Below are 27,181 nucleotides of genomic sequence, written 5' to 3' on the forward strand. Positions count from 1 at the left end.
CTTCAGATTTTTCCACGGGAAGTTTGCAAAGTGTTTTGGTGCCATGTCGGTTAAATGATGTCATGATGTCTTGGTTTGGAAAACTTCAGCCATGCACTAGCTTTATTATGTGTTTTGGTGCCATGCTTGTCCAGAGATAAATGCCACTGACAATTACATTTACAAAGCTTTTTCCAGAGATACTGTTGATGTTATCAGTACATTTCGGGACACCTCCCTTCTGTTTTCCTTCTGCAAAGTGGAAAGTGAATTGTCTCATTTGTCCTGGGTTAGTTGCAATATTGAGTAATTCTCTTTATTTAAGTTTTGCTGGTGTCCTTTTTTGCGGTCATCTGAAACAACAGTCCAAATGTGATGCAAAGTGAATGCATCTCCTGAAAAAATACTTAATAAAAACACTTATTTAAGTAAGAACATGAAGGACTTAAGAGTTAATTGCCATTTCTACACTGTAGCTTGTGTGCATATGTCATTAAAACCTTCAAATTGAATAATGATATTGACGCTCCTGTGAAAAACATGCATCTGAAAAACTTTTCATGTGATATGTAAACAAAAAAGCTAAATCATTTTCTTTGGACAGTGATGAACAGTTAACAGTTAAAATGTTACAGTACAGTCCCCCTTTATTGGTATATAATATGATGTCACCTGCACTACACCTTATTGTAACCCTACCCTTATTTAATAAATGGTTCAAACCATTGATAGATGCCACCAACTATAACTCCTCTAAAGCATCCATAACTGAATGCTGATATATAACCAAATATTTAAAGACAATATAAAATGTAGCATCAATCAAAACATAGACATGCTCTTATCTGTAGCTGATTATAAGTTAATTGAAAAATGTTGAAGAATAAATTATATATAGATGATAAGAAAAGAGTTTTAAGGTACGTTTTACCCCTTTTTATACTGTAAGTTATATATATATATATATATATAAGGTCATTTCCTAACTGTTACAACTTACTATTCTGTTAGTTCATTTCTACACACAGACCTAAAGTTCAGCTTTGTGTGTGAAGTTTGTTTTCAGAGCAGGTGACTTCAAGATCTCCACCTCTGCAGCATCCCAACAGAGGCTGTTGGTGGAAAGTGGTAAAGACACTTAGAAATAAGGAGGAGAAACCAACAGGCATCATAGGTAATGATCTAGAACATGGTGTACTTCTGATTTTGTTGACACATTTAAATGAGAGAGCACATGTTTACACATTTTATTATTAGCTAGAGGAAGATTTTTGGCTCAAAGCTTCCCACAAACCGCAGCAGCCTCCAGCAGGGTGTGGGGAGAAGGTGGGCGTAGGAGGGGTGAAAGAGGTAGTAGCCCCTCCACCCAGCCTCTTCCTCTCTCCCCCTCCCACTGTGCTCTCACTACCTCCCTCCCTCATCACTCACACTCCTCTCCCTCTCAGTCTCAGGGCACCAGGTCGGAGGACTCACGGCGGAATCTGGAAGCGAAGATGCGCGCGGTTGGGGCCGGGGGAGTCGCTGTGCTGTGCGCGCTGCTGGCCGCGGTGGTGCCCGGCTGTTTGTCCGAGCTGGAAACGGTGGTGCAGGAGCCTTTTAGAGCCGAGTCTTCCCTGCTGAAGCCAAAGGTTATGATCGCCATTGTGGCTCGCAACGCGGCGCACAGCCTGCCACATTACCTGGGCTGCATCGAGAGGCTGGAGTACCCGAAGGAGCGCATAGCGATCTGGTGAGAGATGCACAGGGGTGCAGTGCAGGAGATTTGGGATGGAGTTAAACAATTATCTGTCCGACTGTTCCAGAAAAACTCAAGTTTGTAAACTTTTTAAAGGGACATTTCAGTCTCATTTAGAGGTGGTACTTAGATATTGTACTTAAGTCAAAGTAGAATATTCAAGATTCTTTATTGCTTTGTTGATTATTGATGCATTAATGTGTTTATCAAAGCTGGTAAAGGTGGAGCTGGTTTAATTACTGTGTATGTTGCAGGGTAGCTTGTGAATGTTACTCCAGGTGTAACTAAAGTCCTTTTTAAGTGTTGTTTATATTTCACATTATCAATCCAAATGTGCAAAGTAACTAAATATATAATGTAATGGAGTAGAAGTACACTATTTACCTCTTTAGTGGAGAAGAAGTACAAACTATCAAAAAAAGTCCCTCAAAGGTGTACTTAAGTACAGTACTTGAGTAAATATACTTACACCTTTGGTCTCATTTGCATAGTTTCTGGAAAGGGTTTCACAGTGCTGATCTGGCAGTGATCTGCAGTGCAGCATGCAGCAGCCTAACAGAAAGAAGTGTGTGTCTGCGTTAATTATAATAACACATTGTCAGTATTAGCTGTGGCTGCGTTTTACGATGAACCCACCTCGCGTGTCTGCAGCTTCAAAATTGCACACTGTGGCAGAAGATGAAAGAGCTGCTTTGCATGTTGGTTTAACCCTTAATCACGGTTCCCTCCGCCTGATTCAGCACTTACCTGCGGAAACAGGGCCTTTAAAACAGCAGGGCTGGCAGGTATGAAAGGAAGGAGGGAGGGAGGGAGGGGTGGGGGGTTCACCCCAGGTTGGGTCCTATAGTGTGTTTGGTCTCTTAAGAGCAGACTGAGATAAAGTTGAGAGGCAACCTGCAGGTGAAGGGATGAAAGGAGACATTGAGCTGGTCTGACAGCAGGATTGGGGGGAGTGTGTGAGTTCTGGGAAGTCATGCGTAAAATGTGTGTGTACAGTCTGCATGAGGGATATGCAGGCTGATGAGAATCAAAAAGAAGTCTGACTCGAGGCAGCTTCATTATCAAAGTTCAGATAACTCAAGACATAACATTCAGAAGCATCTCCAGTGGATGATGTTTTGGAGACCATGTTGCAATGCGGCTGGCATTCTTGTGCTTCATTTCCCACCCTTTCCTTTCCTTAATGTCTTGTTTATGTTTGAACAGCAACTGTCTGCTCCTAATTTCAGGGACCCTCACCAAAATCACCCACACATGCTCACTGGAGAAACCCAATCCAGAGGTGGGGTTGTTCTCTGTGGAGAAAAGTGGCTTCTTAAGGTGGTTTAACTTTCAGAGGAAGGGCCCCATCAGTTTTGAGAGGCATCTCCCCGCCCTTCACTCAGTGCTGCCAGAAATAAAAACACACTGTACATCTAAAGCAGATCAGTCAGGGTATTTTTTGTTTTAATTGCAAAGTATCCATGGCAGAGACATTTATCATGGACACATAAACACACACATAAGGCCTCAGTCATCAGCCTCTGACACCACACTGTTATATTCAGGCAATTAATTTGTATTTCAGCAGCGACGTCAAAGCCTATACACTTTCCACTGCTGAGGTCCAACGGTCATAAAGTATTCTGATGTTTACATAACAGTTTATAATGCATTATGCTTCCAATGCAGTAAGATTATTAGTGAACACTTATGAGCCTTTTCTGCACATGGAGAACATAGTGTGTGAAGTATGAGGGTCGTCCAAGAAGGCTTTGATCAGAGTTTATCAGATAAACTCAGATCTACTTAACCGTGGCACTGTGTGTGGCTCTGATGGCATCTGTACATTGGTAGAAAATAAAATAAATACTTCAATGTTACAGTGAGGATTTTTCTCTATGTTAAGAAAATTACACAGTTATACACAGTTATCTTTAACTTCTAGATGAAATTCCTACTACTGAAATATACTTTTAAGGCATGTTTGTCTCAATTCAGAAGCTTGGCAAATAGAAAGAGGGGAATGACGTGCAGGCGGGGTTCTCCATCTGGACTCAAGCCAAGAACTTTGCGGTTACATGAGACATCATCTTGCCCGTAAAGCAGCCAGCCAGCTGATGGAAAATATGGGAAACTATCGAAAAGAAACAGATAAAACCAACAATGTCTGGATTTGTAGTTCCAGTTTCTGTATAGGGACACAATGTTCTTCCCTTTAGTTCCTCTCTGGAGCTTCAGGCCTGAGCAGATGAGGATTGTTTTCCTCCCAACAACTCAAACATGCAATCCAAAAGAGGAGTAGAGAAGAAGAATGTGGATGATTAAACATAATGATCAGGGTGGTGATAAAAGAGGAGAGAGACTTACTTGTGTGGCTGCGCCAGGACCCCAGCTCCATTTTTCACTTCTAGATTGTTCTCCAATGGGACCACGGAAAGGCAGTCTGTTTTTTCTGTGTTGCATCTGTGTGATTACACATGCACACAGAGCTACGGAGCTCCAACATTCCCAATAGGACATCATGTTTTCATTTGGTTCACAAAAGTTAAGCTCAAAAAATATCGAGGGTATTATTTTCTTTATCTTATGTGCACAAGATAATTACTTCCTCCCTCGAGATATACCTTGTGCACACAAGAAGATCATATGTACGTTGACTTATATGTGGATGTATGACTGTAGGAGAACCTTACATTACAGTTGATTCATAAGGAAAGATTTTCACTCTTTGAATTTATATATTGATCCAAGAAAATAAGCCTATGATTTCAGATTTCAGATTTATTCACACAGTTGTATTTACATTACCACCACAATACGCCGCTTATTTGACTAAATGTGTCATTTCCAAGCTATCTGAGAGGAGTTGCACAGTGTATTACCATTTTCATACAAGTTTCGAATAAAGAAATATTGTATTTTTCAACAAACGTAAGACGTGGAAAATCTCCATGGGAGCAGGTGATGTCAATAACTGGGCGATGACAAGTCTTTTAAGAGTCTATAACTACCTAACAACCCGGCCAGATGACAATATCTTGCATGTTTCCAAAAACCTTGACAGGCTTTGGCCGGTCTGATGATATTTGGGAAGACCAAAGTTTCCAGTTTGAGCCTGTTCACAGGATAATCTGCTCCAATCACCCAGGTCAGGTCTTCTCCACCCCGTTTCTTCAGCCTCTGATTCTCGCTGACAGTTGTGATGGTCAGTAAAAGTTGCTTTTAGAAGTTTTCCCCCTGCAAGTGGGTGCAGGTCTGACAGAGAAGTGGCAGAGTGGGGAGAAAGAGTCTCACACTGCTGTCAAAAAATGAAAGAATGCAGGGAATTACAGAAAGAGGGGGATGGTCTGGTGGAGAGAAGGTGGCAGTCAACAGTGTTTGGAGATTACCCAGAGGGCATTCATCAGGTTGGTTAATCCACATTCCCACAGAAACTCGACCACCAGTACTCTTCTTTTTCCCTTTGTTCTGTATCCGCTTTTCTGGACAGTGGTGAACTGTAAGGCCTTCATGTAGTTCTACAAAGGCTAATAATCTGGCAAATGCAAGCTCAAGAAACTCTGTTTTAAAGCACAGTGACAGCCTTGTGAGTTGGGTATATCCCATTAGAAGTTTTGCAACAGCACCCAGTAGTTACTATGACAAAGGATCATTTAAACGTTGTTGCGTGTCCAGGGTGTGTGAAGCTATAGCCTACAGGTTAGCTTAGTTTGTCTTGAAGTATGGAAACAAGACGAAACGGCTAGCCTTGCGCAATCCCAAGATAATACAATACTTTTAAACCTTACTAATTAGCATGCTATATTGTGCATATTTAATAAATGCTAAGTTCCAACTGTCTTGTCGTCGCTTTGTACGGGATTGAGGCTGCGAGGAATTGAGTGGAGACTCAAGTCTTTGTGCTAAGCTAAGCTAACCATCTCAGATATAAGAGGGACCCATCTTTTTATCTAATTATCTGCAATAAACCTTGAAGCTTTTCTTCTTATGTTCTCAAAATTGCCACATGAAGATAGCAAAAATAAACAAATGAAATACGCAGTAGTGGACCATGACTGAAAACATTTAGAGAAAGAGATGAAAGAACTAGCCTGCATGCAACTAAGGCTGGTTTCTACCTCACAGACTTACTAGACTCTTCATGAGTGAGAAGTAAAGTTGAGAATCCAGCAGCTTCTATCTTTTGCCAGCTAACAGGGGAGTTTTTCAAGATTTCCCAAGCCGTGAACTCTGTGTTTGTCTTAACGTGAGCAATGCATACATTTCCCTCTGCAAGTTTAGACCAGCTGATTATTGTTTTGCTCCTCACACTTCTCGCTGCTGGCTGCCCGCCGGCTTGGTCATGCTTCAAGTGCTTTCCCAGGTGTTGTGCTGGGTGTCCAGTTGATGATTTGTGGACTTGACAGAGAGAAAGAGGATGTTAATGCGCTGACATCACCAGCCTTTTACACATAAGCGCCTTCTCTAATGCCATGTTGTTTATTTTCTCCTTTGTCATACCACCAATTATCCATTTATGACTACTTTAGCACTTTATAATGATAGACAATGCAGGGATGGGAATGTATTAATTCTCCACTTGTCAACTTTTAGAACCAACTATATATATTATTGTTGAACTGCTGGAATAGCCACTATTAATCCTGATCCCAAGGTATGACGTGACTCTATAAATTATACGTTTTACACAGTTGAATGTAATTCTATCCTGTGTGTAAACTGTATCATGTCATGAAGAGATTGATGCGTCTTCACTCAAGCATTTGACGGAAGTCATTTGACCTTATGTGATTTAACGCAACATAAACACATCAATATTTTAGTATTAAGTGCACCAAGTTGCACAGTACTATATAAACATAAAGAATCAGACTTGAATTCTGAGTATATCTAAGTTATGAACTGCAGTGTGGTTCTTTGCAGTGCTCTGTTCTTCTTGCAGCAAGTGACAAATTAAAATGTTTAAGATGCATTATTGTGTTGTGGTTTAAGAATGAAAAATGTGGTACATTTAAAAGATGAATGCACAAGTTAATAATGACATGAGTGCATGCCATTACCTTAGCTTCACATTAGGATGAGTTTTCAAACGTAAGTGGCCATAGCAAAAGTATTGTGCAGAAAATAACCAAATAGCACTGCTTCACTCTTAATCAGTCCAGACCACCTGAAAAATTCACTCTACATCGTCCAGGTATGATGGTGAGGTTATCCAGCTTTTTTTGTCGATCTACTCAGAAGATGTCTTGTCTGTTGTCTCACATGTGTCTATTTTATACATTAATATGCATGTGGCTGTATCCCCCTTCTTCTTTCCTGGCCCTGTCCGGCAGAGTATCTCTGGAGAGAAAATGGAAAGAATCAAGCAGGCTCGAAAAGGTTATCAGCTGTGGTATGTTGGATTGTTTTCCTATGAGTTATTCCACGCCAGGTGTGTTACCTGAGGCTCCATTCCTCTGTGGAAACACACGGGTGAAGCACACATTGATCCTGGTTTTCTCACTGAGGGAATTTGACTTTTAAGAGAGCTGTTCATCAAAATGTATTTGGACTAAATTATCAGAATGGGGTAGGGTTGTATTTGGGCATTTGTGAATGATTAGCAGAGTATGCTCTTGTTGTGTATCAATACGCATTAGATCACAGTCTGGCACTCTTTGGTAAAATAAGTGTTTGATTACCTTCCTTGTTCTAGTGCAGTTTGAATGTGCATGTGTGTCTCTCTCCACATAGCCTGTTTGCGATTTAATGCTATTGCACACATAATAAGTATGGGTTTCTGCCATGCTCCTCTGACTCAGCCAATGTTTTCCATATTCACTTTCCCAGTTTCCTAACACAGCACACAATGAGCCAGAACCGCCATATGTGACAGGCCACTATCTGCCCTCCCAATCAGTATCACCTGAGGATTCTTATTCTGCAGTCAAATCCAATCTGTGGGAACTGGAAAGCTCTTTTAATATTTGCTCCGGTATTTGACATAATCTCCACATATGCTCCGTTAAATTCTCCAGATAACCAGACCATGAAGACACAATTTAAGTGGAGCCGAGGCAGACGCTTGTGTATTTAAATAAAATAAGATAGCCACCTCTATCCTCATGATTTTGGAAGATTTACCGTCATGCTTATTTACAGACATGAGTTGAGTCTCAAGTTGGCTTCAAATAAAATAGCCGGAACACATGTGGCAGCTCTTCCCTGCTGTGAGAAAGTCAGCCATCATTTTTCCAGAGTGATGCAAAGACATCTGGAGTACATTCCCTTCATTTCAAACATACTTGCGTTGGTTTGGGCAGTGAAAGTTCCCCGCTGATGATGTGAGAGTGCCACATTGTGTCATGAGGAAATCACTATAATTTAAAAAGGATAAAATCCTATTTTTCTTATTGTCCGCAATTTCCATGAAAGGACGAAACCACTAATGCATTATTCCACTTCTCAGTAATGTATTATATTACTATACGACTCCATCTTTCTCTCCTCCACTTACCAAGCCCGTATGTTCCTACTGAAGGAGTACATTTCAAAACAGCTAAAACAATATATACATTCAGTTAAAAATAGCTCAATGATTTCACGAAACAGATGGGCACTATCGTTTTAAGCAAATGTTACCCCAACAGAAGTGCATCTGTTAGAGACTATTTTCAGCCGCGGATTTATACATATTGTGTGGTCTAGTGAGTATTTACAGCTGAATGTAAATAACTCAAAATAAACTACCTGTGTTTATAGCTGTCGGTGACCAAGCAGTGAGGCAACAGGACACAGGTTTTTAAAAAATCTGGTTTTTATTTACCCAGAGATAAAAAAGAAACATTATAAACCAAGAATTTTGAATATCTTCACCTATAGAAGAGGTAGACAGAAAATAACTCCAATAAATTGACCAGCGACCAAACAGGTGGCCCAATTGGCTGCTTAGGAGTCCTCAGCCCTTAGCCAAGCGTTTTCAAAGACAACTCAAAGACAAAATACCTGTGTTACCTTTAGTAAAAAAAAACTAAATAATGTCAGGTTTTATTCAAACAGTGTTTAATATTTTAATCAAATGCATGGCGTGAATTGTTGGTGTGGTTGACTGCAATGGAAAAAAGGTAAAACTATTAGAGGTGAGGGTGCGGTGTAATTGCTTTACCATGAGTGGCTGTGGCCGTCACAATAGCAATGAAGGGAACATGTCATGCAGTGCAGCAGTGTCTCATTTATGTGGGGGTTTTTTTGCGTTCTGGTGTGTAGAGGATATGAAGCACATGGCTTATATAGTTGGTGATGCATCAGCCTGGAATTGGTGTTTAGTCTAACTCAAAAATCTCCTATATTGCTTATTTAGCTGCAGGATATCAGCGGAAAGAAATCGCACACGATGCGGTGTGAGTGATTAGTAGAAATTACTAAATGGCCCAATGTCAATTTCCATCACAGTGACTTCAGAGCCTTATCTTTATTCTAGTCCAGTATTGAGCCTCAACCAGCAAGCTCTCTCTAAAGCTTAAGAGGTGCAGCTGATCATGGTTTTCATGGGAATGCTTTCTCTGTAGACTGCACATATCTTTTCAGTCAAGTGTCAGTAAACAAAGAGAGTTTACTGTTTATTCCTTGAGCCTTTTTCAAGCTCTCCTTCTCTTTTTCTCATGTTTTGAAAATGGCCTTTTCTTGGCTCCCTACTCTTTACTCTGAATTCTTGCTCAGTGCCCCATTTGTTCCAGCGGCATTGTCAGAGCTTGGCAGCACAACATGTAATAGAGTTGGCAAACACTGAAACATGATGGCATCTTGGTATAAGTAGTCTCATCTGGAGAGGGAGAAACCTGGATGTAGAACAGGATAATGGGGAGGGAGTGAGAGGATGAAAGAGGCAGGCAAAGTGTTTGGAGCATTGTGTTCATGAACAGCGAGTACTCAGTAGAAAGGCCGGTGCCCATGTTCTCATAGAGGAAATATAATTTTAGCATCATCCATCTGTCTGTGTGTGTGTGTCATCCATTTCCCTGCCTAACCATTGCGTTCTCCCTCTATTCCTCTCAACATCCTTCTGTTTCTCCATCACCTCATCCATCTGTTTCTTTTGTGTTTCTGCCCTCTCTGTATTTCTTTTTCCTCTCTTCTTGTCCACGAGCATGTTTTAAATAATGAGTGATATTGGTAAATTGTAAATACACAGTTTTTTATATAACGCTTTATCCAGTATTTACTAGTATACACAAAGGATGAGCCATACATGAACTCTACACACACATCTAGTAAATCAACTTAGGGTGAAGTATCTGACCCAAAGATGCATCTACATGTTGACTGCAGGGCTGAGATCGAACCCACACCCTTCAGATTGAAAGACGACCACTCTCCCGCACAGCCACAGTTTGTTTACATAGTGGGACGAGTTGATGAAATAACTAAAACAGTTTGATATCAAATTTTTGACATGAACATTTAAATAACAATAGCCTCAACGTGAACAGATTCAGTGTTTTGGTCAGGTGCAAACAAATTACATGATATTTCTCTCTTCTGCCCAACTAAAATTAAAGCATTCATGTATCCGGGACTAACTGGGGAACTGGGAGAGGCTTGCTTGCTTCTATGATGACTACATTAATACAAAATCGGTCCAGAACTACAGGAAACAAAGGTAGATTTAAGACATCCAAAAGTATATCATCAGCATACATTTATAACCCGTCGACACCTTTTTCTCCTGATAACAAAAAGCCTATAGAGTGAACCTTTCTTAGTGTTGGGAGGGACAGGGAAGAGGGCAAGGATGAATTGCAGTTAGAGTTTTATAAACTATAAGGTCGACAATGAACAAGAGACTGTTAAATGTTTAATGGAACAGGTTGATTTCATCTTGGTATTTTAAACAATGCAAATGTAATACTTGGAAACTTCCCCAGAGCTAAACAGCTAGACTTAATTGTGTGACAGCATTGCACTAAAATGTTTATGGGAAGGAATGGTTTGCAAAAACAAACCAGAGAAACCGAGAAATATTGTTGTTTTTTGGTGTTTCTTCATGCTGAACAGCTATTGTTTAGAATTAATGACAACCATCCTGGAGGCCTGTTTCCATTTATCATGATACACTCAAGGAGAAGGGCATGATTCTCTGCCAATGGTCTCTGCAGATACCATTACAGCATCTTGTGTTTCAGCCCAGGCTCCCGAAATTACACACTTCCAATGCAAATGTTCAGCGAAAAGTAATAATGTAGAGGTCAGGGTGGTGGTTAGAGATCTAACACTAGAGCCCAGGCTTCTCATGCTTCTTTTACCGACAATCAAAACTGGCTCTCTTTAATATCTAGCCATGATGAATAGATCTTCCCGGGATTGAATATGAATACTAAATGTTACACTTCAGTGCAAGCCCTCCGGCCTTGGCTACTTTTGTTGACCCTGAGACTCATGAGGAATTTCTCTCTCCCCTCCTCTTTCTTCTTTGCCTCGCCAGGCCATCAAGAGGCCTTTAGCCACGTCAGCCTCCACAGGAGAGTCTACAAAGTCAACCCAGATGCACACACACACACACACACACACACACACACACACACACACACACACACACACACACACACACACACACACACACACACACACACACACACACACACACACACACACACACACACTGGCATAGTTATTATGTTTTAAAGACGCTCTGGTCTGAAAGAGCCATTCTTGTTTTTTAATTACATGCAGCACCGGGTCATTATTGGCAGCGATATTAGATCGTTTATTCAGCAGTCAGTTGACACTGCCCTGCTGGATCCTTTCAGACACATGTTTACCTTCAGGGCCAGACTCTGAGACAAGCCTCTGTGCTTAAGGCCAGATGGCCTTCACTCCTTCTCGACACACTCCCTGTTATCTGACACACTCCTGCAGAGGATAACCCTAAACAGTGGGAGGGAGGGAGCCAGAGAGAGTGAAGAAGGCTGATAATCACAGGACTGAGATGCAGAAGTGACCAACTTATTTGTGTAACTCCACGGTCCCTACAGATAAACCTGACCAAAGGATGCCATGCAATCCATTTCTTATCCACAAGCTACAGGTTTTATCTTCATATTTCCCTTTACAATATCGGTGATAATAGTCTAGCTGGTGCAGCACTGATTAAGGACAGGTGCATGTTGATGCTTTCAGTTGTGCACAAAGGGAACTAGAGGAGGGAGTGATAAGTAGGTGAAAGGACAGAGATCCGGTACTTTGGAAGAATAAAGGGATGTCTATGAAGCGAGAGAGAGAGAGAGAGAGAGAGAGAGAGAGAGAGAGAGAGAGAGAGAGAGAGAGAGAGAGAGAGAGAGAGAGAGAGAGAGAGAGAGAGAGAGAGAGAGAGAGAGAGAGAGAGAGAGAGAGAGAGAGAGAGAGAGGGAGTGGTGGGGTGTGTAGGTGAGGCATGTGGTGTCCAGATGCTTATAAAGACTGAAAAGGGGAGAGGGAACCCAAACTCAGAACTGCAGGCAGCAGAATAATGAGGCTGCAATTAACTGTAAACTTCAAAACAGGAATGAGAGGTATAAAGGTGTGGAGGCAAGAGGAGGCAGCCCATAATAGAGTGTCTTTGTGCAGAGATGCATACCTTATTCCTAATTTCATCATTTGACTATTGTCACAGACATGCAGGAATATTGCTAGCTGTGTATTGGTGAGGATGTAGTTGGATAAAATATTCAGAATGCTCTAGTTTCAGAGAAATCAGTATCGCAAAGCTGAAGGATTTGGCAGGGACTGCAAAGACTCTTGTGCTCAGAGGTCACAGTACACTTCAGCTGCAGCGAGATATCTTGCCTGCAGGTAGAGGAAGTTGAGAAACCTCCCTGAAGAAGAACCAACATGTCTAAAATGAAATGAGATGGACGAGAGGATGCCTTATAGGAATGAAAGGCTCAAAGATGTGGCAAAAGCCTTTCTTGGGCTGTGCAGTGGGAGGAATACTGAAGAAGTTATGTATCATTCTCTACGGATGCATGTTGAACTTTCATCACACTGCAGAAGTTGTGATATGTATGCTTTAGCCCAAACACTTCACCACAAAAATGGGGTAATGTTTTATTGGTAAAATATAGTCTTTTTTTGCCATAAAAACTTCCATAAAAGTCTTCAATTTCTGTGGACATTCTTCCATCTGTACCCACTGATTAACAGAAAAACAGGAAGCACTTGTCCTGCCAAGAAGAGCCTGTAAATATTTGGTAAAACACTCCTTTCAGATGAATAATTGCACTGATTTTACGAGTAAAGGAAAAAGCATTATTAGCTTTTTAATATGATGTGTGAAAAATAATGCCTGATCTTTGAAAAGGTTTGGAAAGGTTTTTAATGAGCTCTTTGAACAATTCACCAACATTTTGTATTGTTTATTAGTAATGTTACAGTAATTCTGCACATTTCAGTTCATGTTGCGACACAGCTTGTTTTTATTCCCCATTCCCTTATATCCCATTCATATACACCCATATATTCTGTATGTTCCCACATGCTGTGTCATGTATTGTTTGCTTTAAATCCCAGAAGTTTCCTTATGTTAAAACGCCCCCTGAAGCTAAGTCTGTCATTGGGACATTACGTGTAGCAACACATTTATTTCCCTCAGCGATGTACACTTTAGTGGTTGAAAAGGCGTGTAAATGTGTGTGCACATGTACTCATTACCAATGACTCAGGTGTTTCAGTGTGTTTCTATCCCACAATAAAACAAAAACAGCCAGTCTTTAGGTGGCAACCTCCTCCCTCATTACTCACATGGGCTGAAACACACATGCACATGCTTGCATACACACATTTTTTTGTTTTAACTCACATACCCACAGCCTTTTACACACAGAAACAGATACATTTAAAATGGGAAACTACCACTTGTGCAACCGATAGATCACCGGTCACCGCTGTAAAAACAACATTCCCAGGACACAAAAATGAACATCGCTATGTTGTGTCACCCGTCTGCAAGTGTAGGCATGCACAAGCACACACACACAAACACACAAACATACACACACACACACACACACACACACACACACACACACACACACACACACACACACACACACACACACACACACACACACACACACACACACACACACACACACACACTATTAAAATTATTGAGTGCTGTGTCTCCTTCAGGCTCAGGTCCCTCTCCAGCTGCTAGTTATGTGAAATGAGATATCAGTCTGTCTGCAGATTATTGAAATTCCAAACCTAAGGGTGCCTCACTCTGACTTATCCATGTGTGCAAAGCAAGACCGTGCATGTTTGTGTGTGATTTGTGCTTGTGTAGTTTGTGTTTGTGTGTACTAATATAAGCATATGTGTGCATAATAACAGGTGCTCCTGTATTGTAATTTGTGCTGAATATAGGTAAATTAAGACTGTCATCGCTGTGTGTGTGTGTGTGTGTGTGTGTGTGTGTGTGTGTGTGTGTGTGTGTGTGTGTGTGTGTGTGTTTCTATCTCTGTTCAGCCGTGCTAACTAAAATTGGGAGTGATTTTGGAGTTAGTACAGAGAGGAATATTACAGCAAGCAGTGGAAAACTCCATCTCCCTAAGTGTGTGTGTGTGTCTGTGTCTGTGTCTTTGTCTATGTCTGTGCCTGACCTTTCCTCTTTAAAGGGCAATTTCAATGCAAAGACAGGTTTATTTATTTTTCTATAACTCGAATGGAATTGATAAGTGCACCGCGATACAGTTACAGTTTTAAATTAACTTATAAACACCCACACACACACACACACACACACACACACACACACACACACACACACACACACACACACACACACACACACACACACACACACACACACGCACACACACACACACACACACACACACACACACACACACACACACACACACACACACACACACACACACACACACACACACACACACACACAGTAGTTGCAGTGTCTCAGAGTCAGCCCGGGGAGCTGGAGTGGAAATCTCTGTGAAGAAACAGCAACAGAGTGCAAACCACAGGAGTGACAAATAAGCAGCTGCAACAGTGCTAACTTTTACACTGACATCACCTGCTTACTGGTATGAGTGTGTGAGTCTGTGCATGTGTTTGTGTGTACAATATTTCTGGGTCAAGTTGATTTGGGGAAATATACGGTACCTTCAGTTCTGTTTGAGCCCGTCTCTCGAGCTCTCTTAGCATGTGCTTGGCATACCTGTCTTGACTACATTTTTACCTAGGGCAGCATCTGTCTGCACTCCTCAGACAGTCCGTACTCCCCCAGGACTATGGAAGCTTAGTGTGTGTTAAGGCTGCGTGTTGTGACACCAGAGAGTAATTGGACAAATGTGGCTGGACAGACATACTTTCTGAATGTCATGTCGCAGAGTGTCACAAACTCTTCCCCATCCCTCAAGCTAATGACAGCTTTCAGAGTTTGACTTCCCATGCTCTCATTTCTCTAAAGTGTCTAATCCCTGGAAATAGTCCAGACATGCCAAGAGGTTTGTTTCTTCGCACGGACAGCTGTTTAAATCTCATGTGTTTAGCAGATGCATTGTAGTTGGAAGAGTTTGCTTCATTTCATTGATCTTCTGTGTTCTCTGCTTTGGTGTTTCAGGGCAGCAACAGACCATAATGTGGACAACACCACCGCCATGTTGAGAGAATGGCTGAAAAGAGCCCAGGGTGTCTATCACTACGTGGAGTGGAGACCGATGGACGAGCCAAAGTGAGTCACAGCTCCAACATTAATCTGTTCACAAACATGTGCTCTATCCTGGATTTGATCTGACCCGCCTTTTATCTTTGTGTCAGATCGTACACAGATGAATGGGGTCCGAAGCACTGGCCTCCTTCACGGTTCAACCATGTGATGAAGCTGAGGCAGGCGGCGCTGAAGGCTGCCAGGGAACGATGGGCTGACTACATACTCGTAAGGCTTAGATACTCTTTTGATTTAATTTACTTGAAAAGGCTTTTCTCTGTTAAGAAGCTCACAAAAAGTTGGAGTAGCAGCAAAGTTTATGATGGGTTAACTAATCCAGTCTACACATACATTAACAATATACAGTATGTAGCTATAGTTAAAAACTATAAACTATACCAGAAGCGCATGAGGAAATAGAGCCGCAATGAGTCCTAAAACTGAGAAATTAGTTAGCATTTAGCATTTCTGATTTCTGAGGGTTTTGGTTACAGGCCTGACATAAGATTGGATGTGTTTAATCAGCTGATGAAGAGCCAGTGGAGCATGGATAAAACAACCTGTGCCAATTTGAGTGAACAGTGGCATGTTTGTCATGAACCACAAGGGTCTTTTTTTGTTCAGATTTGTTTGATATGACTTGTACACTCAGACCCTCTCCCCTCTTCAGTTTGTTGACAGCGACAACCTGTTGACAAACCCCCGTGTGCTGAACCTGATGATGGCTGAAAACCTGACGCTGGCTGCCCCCATGTTAGAGTCTCGCTCCCTCTACTCCAACTTCTGGTGCGGCATCACCCCACAGGTACAGTTTAGAATACAACTCATACATCTGTCCAGCGGTGCAGCGAACTGTACTTAACTACAATTGTAAGCTACTTGAGTATTTCCATGTTATGCTACTTTTTACTTCTACACCAGTAAGTTTTAGATGCCAATATTGTACGTTTTACTCATTTATTTCAGTCACAGTTCATTTACCGGTTCCGATTAATTGCTTATGCAAATTGTAAATCAACTAATAAATAAATAAAACTATTTTATATGGATAAAAGTTAATATATCAAGCAACAGTACACGTAAAGTAATACAATTAACTTCACCTTAAGGAATCAATCATTTTTATTTTGAATTGGGTCCTTTTGCACAATGAGTACTTTTGATTTTTGAGTATATTTGGGTGCCAATCATTTTTTAAGTAAGTAAGATTTTTAATGAAGGACTTTGACTTTTAATTGAGTAATGCTACTTTTACCTAAGTAATAGATCTAAGTACTTCTTCCACCACTGCATCTGTCCATCCACTCAGCTGGATTTATCTATAACCCAGTGTTCTTCCTCCTCCTCCTCCTCCTCCTCCTTCTCCTCTCAGGGTTATTACAAGCGGACCCCGGACTACCAGCCCATCCGGGAGTGGAAGCGGCTCGGCTGCTACCCTGTTCCCATGGTTCACAGCACCTTCCTAATAGACCTGCGTCGTGAATCCAGCAAGGATCTGACTTTCTACCCCCCCCACCCCGACTACAGCTGGGCGTTTGATGACATCATGGTGTTTGCTTTCTCTGCTCGTCAATCAGGTCCGTTTGAAAACTCACATCAAACTTCCAAATACCACAGGACCACTTCACTTTGATGGACTGAAGGCTGTCATTGACTTAATGAATTCATTAAGTAGAGGTGTATTCCAAGCTGCTCTTTAATCTGCTAGGTGTACAGCTCAGGGCTTTTTTTATTTGGTGTTATGCAGACGTGTCAGACTAAGCAGAGTTAAAGAGGAGGAAAATTAAACCATGTGTTTGTCTTTAAGTGTGCAACAATACAAATGTTTGTAGACTTCTGTGTTTGACATGAGTAATCATGTAGGGAGCAAACAGAACCATTAATCTTTCAACAGTGTGTGACTTTCCTCTGCAAACTGAAAAAGTAAAGCCATTAAAGGAGTCACACAAACAGAAACTGATGTACACACACAAAGACCCTCAAAGCAACAGAGGCAGAGTTTCTTTCATCTTTCCAATGAGATTCAGATTGAATGTGGCCTGTTCACAAATAAAATGTATATCTGGTAAGCATTCAAAATCAAGTCGACACGTTCCAGCCTTGCTTTGTATTTAACCAATAGCTTATAGCTTATTTCAGTAGTCTCATTTAAGCATTCACTGTGTTTCTGTATATGTCACTTTGACATCATTCTTACTTTGCCAAAAACATTCACAAATGTGAAAAATATTGAAAATTGGAAATTCCAATTAAAGTCATTTTCATTCAAATAAAACAAATAAGCTATGAAACAGACCCCAATTTAAATTTGACAAACATGTGATGGATATTTCTTACATTTTAATAAATGCATTATATTCCTCCCATTGACTTCCCTTACATTATGACAGTTAATGCAACACATGCTGAAAATGCTACAAAAAAGGGGAACATTTTGAAGGACGGACAACACGGACACACTGATATAGTTCATCTAAATGTCTCCTGTGTGAAGCCTGAAAGATACTATATGTGATACCTCATAAAGCATCCAATGCACACACTGTTTTATATATTTCTAAATAAATATGAGAAAATATATTTATGCTTTCAAGCATTTGATTGAATTCCGAGTGTTTATTTTCTTGTACAGCATGTAGGCTTTAGTGTGACTTTAGTGCATATGGGACAAGATATGAGGCTCAGGGGTGGTCTTCTTTGCATGTTTATTTGAATGTTTGGGTCAAAGGGTTTTATTTACCGGACAATGTAAACGTGTGTGTGTGTGTGTTTGTTGCAGGCGTGCAGATGTACGTGTGTAACAGAGAACACTACGGTCTGCTGCCGGTCCCTCTCAAAGCGCAGCAGAGTGTGGAGGATGAGAGCGAGAGTTTCATACACACCATTACGGAAGCTTTGAGTGAGTACACACACACACACACACACACACACACACACACACACACACACACACACACACACACACACACACACACACACGCACTCTTTCCAGCTGTTGTGACTTAACCATCTGTCACTCCACGATGACCTCACCGCTCAGGTTTGTTTCGTCTTCTTCTTGACCTCCGTGACCCTTCCTGATTATATCCTGTCCAACCCTCTCTGCTTTAATCCCCCTCCTCCAAATTATCTCTCTGTCTCCTCTTCTTTTTCTCTCTCTCTGTTTGTTCAACTCTCACCCTTTTGGCCCCCCTCTGCTCTCAGATTTTTAAAGAAACAGATTAAATAAACCACCCTAATCCAGAGGAAATTGACTTATTCTCTAATCCTGTTTTTGCTGTTTTAACCTTTTGCTCTTCTCTTTTTCCCTGTGAACAGTTGACCACGATATTGAGCCCACTGAGCACCTGCACTCCCAGCCGTCCCCGCAGGACACCATGGGCTTTGATGAAGTGAGTTAAAAGCAGCGTTGTAATACTGTCTATTTGTCTTCAAACCAAAGACCAACAAATCAAAAGTCAAACTCAAAATGTAATTGCCGCTGGGGCACGTTAAAAATCGTACCCTAGATTTTGTCCGTTGTCCAGGCAATAATTTTGTTTTGTTTGTCCATTTGCACAGCCATACGAAGAACAATGCTTTTACTTCCTCTCTTTCCTGGTAAAAAACATACACCTTTTCAGGGCCCTAACACTCCTTCAACTGTCTCCAATAAATACCTAAATCACCCAGTGCCTGAAGCTGCTGTTAAAACAAACTACTAAAACCAACTTCAATACTTACACTGAATGATGATCAAACTATCTTATAAAAAAGCAAAAAAATACAAGTTTGACTATTTCATATTTCATGTCAGGGAATAGCTCAAACAAGTGTGTTTGTTCTGCCTGGAGGAACTTCTGTCTTTCTGTATATTTACCCTTAATCAGCAACTCCCACTTCCTGTTTTGGGTAACTGTTTCTGTCCTTTTTTGTGTTTCCAAGTTTTTGTTTTTTTAATCTTTTGCCCTTTTTTTAACCTCATGATTATGTCTCCATTTTTCCTGATCAATGTTTAGATTATCCTGATTAATCTCAAGCGCCGGCTGGACAGAAGAACCAGGATGTTAAAAACAATGTCTTCGCTGGGTTTACACACCACGCTGGAAGAAGCAGTGGACGGCAAGTAAGTCTCACACACAAACACACACACACACACACACATACACACACACACACACACACACACACACACACACACACACACACACACACACACACACACACACACACACACACACACAGCCCTGCATGAACACGAAGAACTGACCTGAAGTCTGATTTAATCACAAAAGAAATCACCCTTACACTCTCTGTGATAAAGTATTTGGTTTAGTTGTATCTGTAGATCATAGGTAAAGATGTTGTGCTCCCTGAAGATCAGTTAAGATATGTCCCGCTCTTCTGTAGCATGTCTGTTGCTACTTCCGCTGGCATCCATTCCCAAACATCCTCCCTAAACAGAGCTTTGGTGTTTGTAGCAATAGGCTTGACTTACTTTCCCTCCTTGCCGCTTACTTTAATCCTCCACTGAGAATGTCCTAATCCTTTTTTCCAGCCTTTGTTTGTCTGACAAAATGAATTACTTGTTGCAACCTGCTCAGTTTGACTTTGTTGTGTTTTGCTTTGGCACTGTTTTCACTGATGACAGACTCAGCTACATAATAACAAGTGAAGAAATACTTAACTTTTCCGACTACTACTACTTATACATTTCGCTACTCTGTGTCTCTAAGGGCTCTAAATACGTCCCAGCTTCAGGCGCTAGGGATAGAGATGATGCCGGGCTACAAAGATCCTTACTCTGGACGAGTCCTGACCAGAGGGGAGATCGGTTGCTTCCTCAGTCATTACTCCATATGGAAGAAGGTACAGTATATTCACTAATATAGAAGAGCTGTGTAGTTCAATAAAGAAACTGGCGGCACAATCATCTCCAAAAGTAGTGTCAAAAAGAGGGACAATCTGCACCGCTGGCAGAACCTCCCCTGCTTTTATTTCCTTTTTACATGTGTGTGTTTTTGTCCATCAGGTGGTGGAGCGTGGCATCCAAAAAGTTCTTGTTTTAGAGGACGACGTGAGGTTTGAACCCAGGTTTAAAAGACGAATCCTGTCCATCATGGATGACATAAACAAAACCCAGCTGGACTGGGACCTCATGTAAGGACATACACCCATCCATACACACATTTGTTTAACAAGGTTATAGGTAAAAGGGGTATGAAATTCCAACAATAATCCACACATTTTTGGTACTACATTGATATGTGCAAATCGGCTTAATCCCATGCTAACTTTTGACGAATTATTGAACATTGACCAGTGCATGAAAACCTTTTTTTTGCCTGTAGTGTCTCGCCTTAAAACTAAAAGCTGTGCATCCATTCGCGTAAAGCCTCATCAACACTTTCCCTCTGTCCTCTTCAGCTACGTGGGCCGTAAGCGTATGCAGGTGCAGCAGCCGGAGCAGTCTGTGGATGGTGTGAACAACCTGGTGAAGGCCGACTACTCCTATTGGACGCTCGGCTACGCGCTGTCACTGCAAGGCGCCAAGAAGTTACTGGATGCCAAACCCTTGTCGAGGATGCTGCCTGTGGACGAGTACCTCCCTGTCATGTTCAACAAACACCCCAAGTCAGTCTTTACTTTAGTTTTAAATTACAGTGCTGCATGCATGCAAAACACCCCGTGAAGAACATGCACATAATACACAATGGCAGGCAGCTTTATTTGAGGCACGTAGTGCAGAAAACCACAGAGGCTACAAAAGGAAGTATTGCTGTATAATGACAAAGAGACAAAGACCTTTTTAGACGCTCTGAACAGACAGGCAAATATTTACTGAGAACCTCAAATACAAGATTACAGGTGCACTCTTGAATTACAATAGCTAAAGCAGGATGCATTGAGAATAAACATGAAGATGCTAAAGTGAAAGCTGTATTTAAAGAACACAGTCCATTGATCTATTGCATGGACAAAAACGGACTCGAGGGCAAAAAGCCTTGCTCAGAAAAACTTTAAGAGTTACTGTACGGTAATTATACTAAACATAGACACAAACATGTTCTTGGAGACTTTTCAGACAGTTGGGTAGTGTGTAGTTTTTTTAGTTTGTTCTCGTGTGGTAGACCACAACCTCTGTCCAGTTCAAGTTATGCTCCCTATATGTCTCCACTTTCTCCCTTCCTTCCCCCCGATTATGTTCCTCTTTCTCCCTTTTTTCTTTCACCCCCTTTTTTCTGCGCTGCCTCACACACAGGGCTTGGATTGTTCTCGGGGTTCAGTGGGTACAGGACACACAATGCCGGCTTTTCTCTTTCTCTTCTCTTCGGGGACTCCTGACATGCCCTGCTCCATCTCCACCTCAACATCAATCCACGTTTCATTCTTTAAAATCATCATCTGTCTCCCCTGTCATTCTTCATTTCTTATTCTCTTTTACTTCTTTAACATCCCCCCTTAACAGACCTTTACTTGCACACCTTCCCCTTTCCTGTGTCACCCATTTCTCCTCCCCCTTCCTACTCTCCCTTTGAGGAATGTGGGCCAGCACGGCTCTTCCTGCTGGTTGGAGAAGGGGACAGGATTCCCATTGATAGAGGCCTGGCAGTGGGGGTGGGGTAGAGATGGACACTGTGTGAGCATATGTGTGTGTGTGTGTGTGTGTGTGTGTGTGTGTGTGTGTGTGTGTGTGTGTGTGTGTGTGTGTGTGTGTGTGTGTGTGTGTGTGTGTGTGTGTGTGTGTGTGTGTGTGTGTGTGTGTGTGTGTGTGTGTGTGTGTGTGTGTGTGTGTGTGTGTGTGTGTGTGTGTGTGTATGTGTGTTACTATATAAATACATGGAGATGTGTGTGTAGTGTCCAGTGTATAGATTACTAGGTAAACACTGTATGTGTGTATTCAACAGTGAGAGAAGGTGAGTTTGTTCCAAGGTGAAAGAAATGGGGAAACGGACAGAAATGTGGAAAGGTGGCTGGGAAAATATGTAAAATGTGTTGTGTGTTACATTAATCAACAGCATAGGATTTGTGCTCTGTTTAGATTGTGGGAATTATGTCCCATGTGTTGTTTTAACCGGGTTGAAGCGATTCAGTTAAGCGATCCTGTCCCTTCCCTTATAAATTCACTAAATGGCAGCGAGAGAAAAACATGACCCAGTGAAAAAGATCCTGTGTGAAATGTATGTGTGAGAGTGTGTTTATTTGTGGTCCAATAAAGGTGTAGGGTTTCACTGTCCTCATGAAGTGCTGACAGGCTTTTAGCATGCGAATGGACAGGGGGGGAGTTGACCTCTGTGGTGAGGACCTCTGTCTGCACGAGCCTCAAACACCCAAATAACCCTCATTCCTCCCGTTCCTCCCATTCCTCCCCACGGCCCTGCTGCAGGCTCCCACAGACTTTTAGTGTGACGCGTTAGGATGACATGAAGCTATTATCTTTTGTAATATGATGTAATGTGTACTTTTACTAAGCAGATACTGAGTGAAATTCTGCTCACTGTTTAATACTTCCTGTCTGATGTGGAGTCTGACAAAGGATGGAGAGAGGGGGGATGTGAGATCTGGAGTATAGGTGGCGGTTTTAGGTGATGGGATGAAGAAGTAGATGAAAGAGGAAATGGAAGAAGTGTGAGGAGGATTACTTTGCACAAAAGAGATCTATTTAAATTCTAACAATACAGATATTGCATAAAAGTGAAAATACAATAGAAAAATGACGTTTTTTGAAGCTTGAGGAAAGTGCCATAAACAATTAGCAGATGGTTATTAAATCAAATGTTTACTAACATGTATAATTGGGAAAAGTTCATGTATTATACAGTAACAATTACACACCTCAATTCAACCAAAGCTAACCTAACAATCTATTTAATCTACTAAATAATCCTACAAATGTTGTGTACTTTATTAAGCAGATTCTTTCTTACTATCTTTAGTGCATGACAATAAAAACCTTTGAGTCTTTGATAATGGTATATTCTCCATCCACTTGCTTCCAGTGTCCATAACATCTCTTGTACTTATATGTCTCTGCTCCTCCTCCTCCTCCTCCTCCTCCTCCTCCTCCTCAGCACGGCGTTCATGTCTCACTTCGAGCCGCGGGACCTGAAGGCCTTCTCCGTGGAGCCGCTGCTCATCTACCCCACCCACTACACCGGAGAGCCGGGCTACATCAGCGACACGGAGACCTCCACCATCTGGGACGACGAAGCCGTGGCCACAGACTGGGACCGGCAGCACGCCCGCAAGACGGCCCAGCAGGGCAGCATCCACGCCGTGGCTCAGAACAGCGTCACCGGAGACACACCGCCTCCCGCAGCGCGAGCATCCCGAGACGAACTCTGATACAGAGACTCAGAGAGAAAGACTCGTGTTTACTACGCCGTGTTTCAATTTCACTTGTCACACACACTTGAAAAGATGCTTGAACTGCAAGCTGACATTCTGTACATTCATCCAAACACACACACACATACTCACACACACACACACACACACACAAACACACACACACACACACACACACACACACACACACACACACACACACACACACACACACACACACACACACACACACACACACACACACACACACACACACACACACACACACACACACAGACTGGTGGATAAAAGTGGAGTGAAGATGTCAATCTGCTCTGCGGCCCGATGAAGGGACACTGAGGAGAGAAAGAAGAGGAGTTTCTGGGACGAGGGCCAGCAGGCCTCCGATAAAAAGCTTTATTTATTCTCCATGTGCCTCCTCTGGGCATGTGGAGACACTAACAGCCCAGGAAAACTTAAGCAACACTTGGAATACAGCTTACGTTATATGCAACATAACAAAACCTCTCACAAATCAATTTTACTGTTTTTTTTAACAAAGATTATTGTTATTTAAAAAAGAACAAATGTGTTTTTTTTAATGGGCAGCCGAAGAATAAAGGAATCTTAAAGCTGTCTTAAAAGGCGTGTGTGTGTGTGTGTGTGTGTGTGTGTGTGTGTGTGTGTGTGTGTGTGTGTGTGTGTGTGTGTGTGTGTGTGTGTGTGTGTGTGTGTGTGTGTGTGTGTGTGTGTGTGTGTGTGTGTGTGTGTGTGTGTGTGTTTAAGTGAGTTTGCACATGGACATATGCATGTGTTTACCAAAGAGAACATGTGTGGGATGAGGGAAGCTGACATACTGTACCCAAGAGTGTCACTGCCCCAGATGATGTCACTGTCTCTCTCTCTCACACACACACACACACACACACACACACACACACACACACACACACACACACACACACACACACACACACACACACACACACACACACACACACACACACACACACACACACACACACACACTAAGAGAACATCCCTTCTCCACCACGCCAGTAATGGTATTAAACTCAGTGTTTCTGTCATAGCAGATATTTCCCTTGCACAGCGGGCTGGTCCTGCTAGTTAGCATTTCAGATCTTCACATTACATGTAGCCTGCAGGTTGAATGGTATGCACTATTGTGCACTTCAGGCCCCCTGCTTTCAGGATATTTGTGTTAAATAATTGTAGATAAACTGGATCATTGAATTATTCATTAACTCAACACAGGCTGTTTTTCGTTTAGTTGTGGTTACGGGCTGAATTAATAAAAAATCTTCTCTGTTTCTGGGTATCTCACTCACTCTACAGCGTAAAGTCACACAGATAGTATCTTCCTATGGTAATCTGGAGTAACATTGGATATATGGCATTGCAAAGACAGACAAAACAGACAGTTCTCGTTTTCTCCGAGAGTGGAATTTAATTAGATACTGAATATTATTGTTTACATTGAACAGTAAGCATGACCTTGCTGCAACCTGAAACCTCCCTAAGCCTTGTTGGCGTTTTCTAAATGCTTGTTAAACATGAAAGGCTTTCCAATACATTTGAGGTTTGAACGTTGATCAGGTTGAGGACACGCAGTGGGCGTTCTGGCTCCTGCTGTTCACTGGCTGAGTGAAAATCGGCTCACTGTTTTATAGTTCCTGTCTGCTGTGGGATCTGACAGAAAGGATGGACAGGGGTGGGGGAATCGGGAGTATGTGTGTTGTGGTTAAAGGTGATGGGGTGAGGAAGTGGGTGAAGGGGAGAAATTGAAGAATGGTAAAAAGGATTTTGGGGCACAAAGGAGAAAGGAGAACTACAATCACAAGACAGAAAGGACATAATGTGAAATGGAGCACCCTGATAAGCAATCTGAAGCTTGAGAATAGGGTCACTAAGCAGATGATATTTAAAGGATATGCGTATTGGAAATAGTTCATCCATTATACAGTAACAATTACATCCTAAAAAACACTGAAAACTAACACACCTACTAAATATATGAAAAATATTGATAGATTGCGTTTGGTTTAGATGTGAGAGAGAACATGTTTGATCGGATCAAAACATTGCAGTACTGCTCAGCTTGCTTCCTGCAACACTGACCAGGTTTACTTCAAAGCACTGTCCTGAAAAAATGAGATAAACGCTGCACATCCAAAAGAGGTATGATGCTGCCATCTGCTGGTCACAAGTAGAACAACAACTGGATGGATCTGCATCATTATGTTGCATCTGATTATGAAAGATGTTAGGGTTTATTATGTTTCATTTTTGACAATGAAGTGTTTTTAATGGAAAAAGCAAGTGGACCCAAACTACCGAAAACCACATTCTAAAATATTTGTTTGTATTTTGACTTGAAACTAATACTCCTAAGCTAATATACAGCCCTGGAAAAAAATTAAGAGACCACTCCAAATTTGTATTAAATCTTTATCTCTACATGTATGGCAGCCAGTCCAGTGTTCGTTGAATTTCAACACAGAGAAAAATGGTCAGTAGTTTATAGAATACAATTTTAAAAGTTTTAAAAATAATTGAACTCAAAGACATGTCTATAAATAATAAAACAAGAGAAAATGATCATGCTGAAGTGGTCTCTTCATGTTTTCCATGGCTGTATGCTTCTATAAAAATACAACATTTGTAAAAATCAGGTTTAATGTCTCCCTCTTCCTCCCTCTTTCCTACTTGAGTTGGAACTCATGAAACTTTTTCATCATGCCTGCATTTATTACTCCAACTCACTTTATTTTAAGTATTGAATCACGTTGTTAAAAGTGTTCAAGTTGCATCTCATAACGCACTTTGAACTAAGCACTGCAATAATATGAAACAGCAATAACGTAAATTTAAAGAGAACCTTTGAAAATGTTCATTATATGAATTATATCTGGGGATATCCAAAGATATAAGAGATTTCAAACACTTTCTGCAGTACGCTTCGAGAGCCTACAGCTTCTCATTTGACCAACCAATCTCAGCAGCTGGCAAAAGAAGACTAGATCACAGGAAAAAGGTTTGTTGTTTTGATGTAAGATGTGATGACATCAAAGGGGACACATCCAGGGCTTGTGATACTTTATAACTCAACTTGTTTTAATAGAAGTGAAACATTGAGTGACAGCAGGAAGGGAGAGGACAACAGTCCGAAGGGTCTCTGTCACTCCAATTGTTCAATGCCAAAGGTCCGCTGAGCCCCAGCTTCCTCACGGTCAGTCGACAACTTCAAAAATCAGCAGATGGCAGAGGCAAACTGGCAAACAGGAAGTTAAACCGGACTGCAGCGCCTGGAGCACACCCCACCCTGCCTGCAGAGAAACCTCAAAGTGCCTTTGATATTAATATTCTGGCACAAATGTCACAAATATGCTCATGCACACTGGCTCATGTTCAATATTTGTATTCTCAAAGGTTGCAAGATGATGCAATAACAAAACCTTCTCATAAAACAAAAG

The 27,181-nt window shown here is 41.6% G+C and overlaps 1 protein-coding gene across 2 annotated transcripts; it reads left to right on the forward strand.

Moving 5' to 3' along the window:
* The first annotated feature begins 1,057 nt into the window (after window positions 1-1,057).
* Window positions 1,058-25,016, forward strand: colgalt2b (collagen beta(1-O)galactosyltransferase 2b). 2 transcript variants are annotated; one of them, XM_063891800.1, is made up of 13 exons: window positions 1,058-1,153; window positions 1,425-1,708; window positions 15,294-15,404; window positions 15,491-15,608; window positions 16,051-16,185; window positions 16,753-16,957; window positions 18,160-18,279; window positions 18,699-18,772; window positions 19,379-19,485; window positions 20,096-20,228; window positions 20,392-20,519; window positions 20,787-20,993; window positions 23,432-25,016. In XM_063891800.1, the coding sequence occupies exons 2-13, from the start codon at window positions 1,473-1,475 to the stop codon at window positions 23,703-23,705; spliced, it is 1,848 nt and encodes a 615-aa protein (XP_063747870.1). In that variant the 5' UTR covers window positions 1,058-1,153; window positions 1,425-1,472; the 3' UTR covers window positions 23,706-25,016. The 2 variants fall into 2 exon arrangements, with proteins under 2 accessions (XP_063747870.1, XP_063747871.1); XM_063891801.1 differs by lacking the exon at window positions 1,058-1,153 and having other exon boundaries at window positions 1,419-1,708.
* The last annotated feature ends 2,165 nt before the right edge of the window (window positions 25,017-27,181 follow it).

The sequence above is a fragment of the Eleginops maclovinus genome, chromosome 9 (genome assembly GCF_036324505.1).
Source record: "Eleginops maclovinus isolate JMC-PN-2008 ecotype Puerto Natales chromosome 9, JC_Emac_rtc_rv5, whole genome shotgun sequence".
Lineage (NCBI taxonomy): Eukaryota > Metazoa > Chordata > Actinopteri > Perciformes > Eleginopidae > Eleginops > Eleginops maclovinus.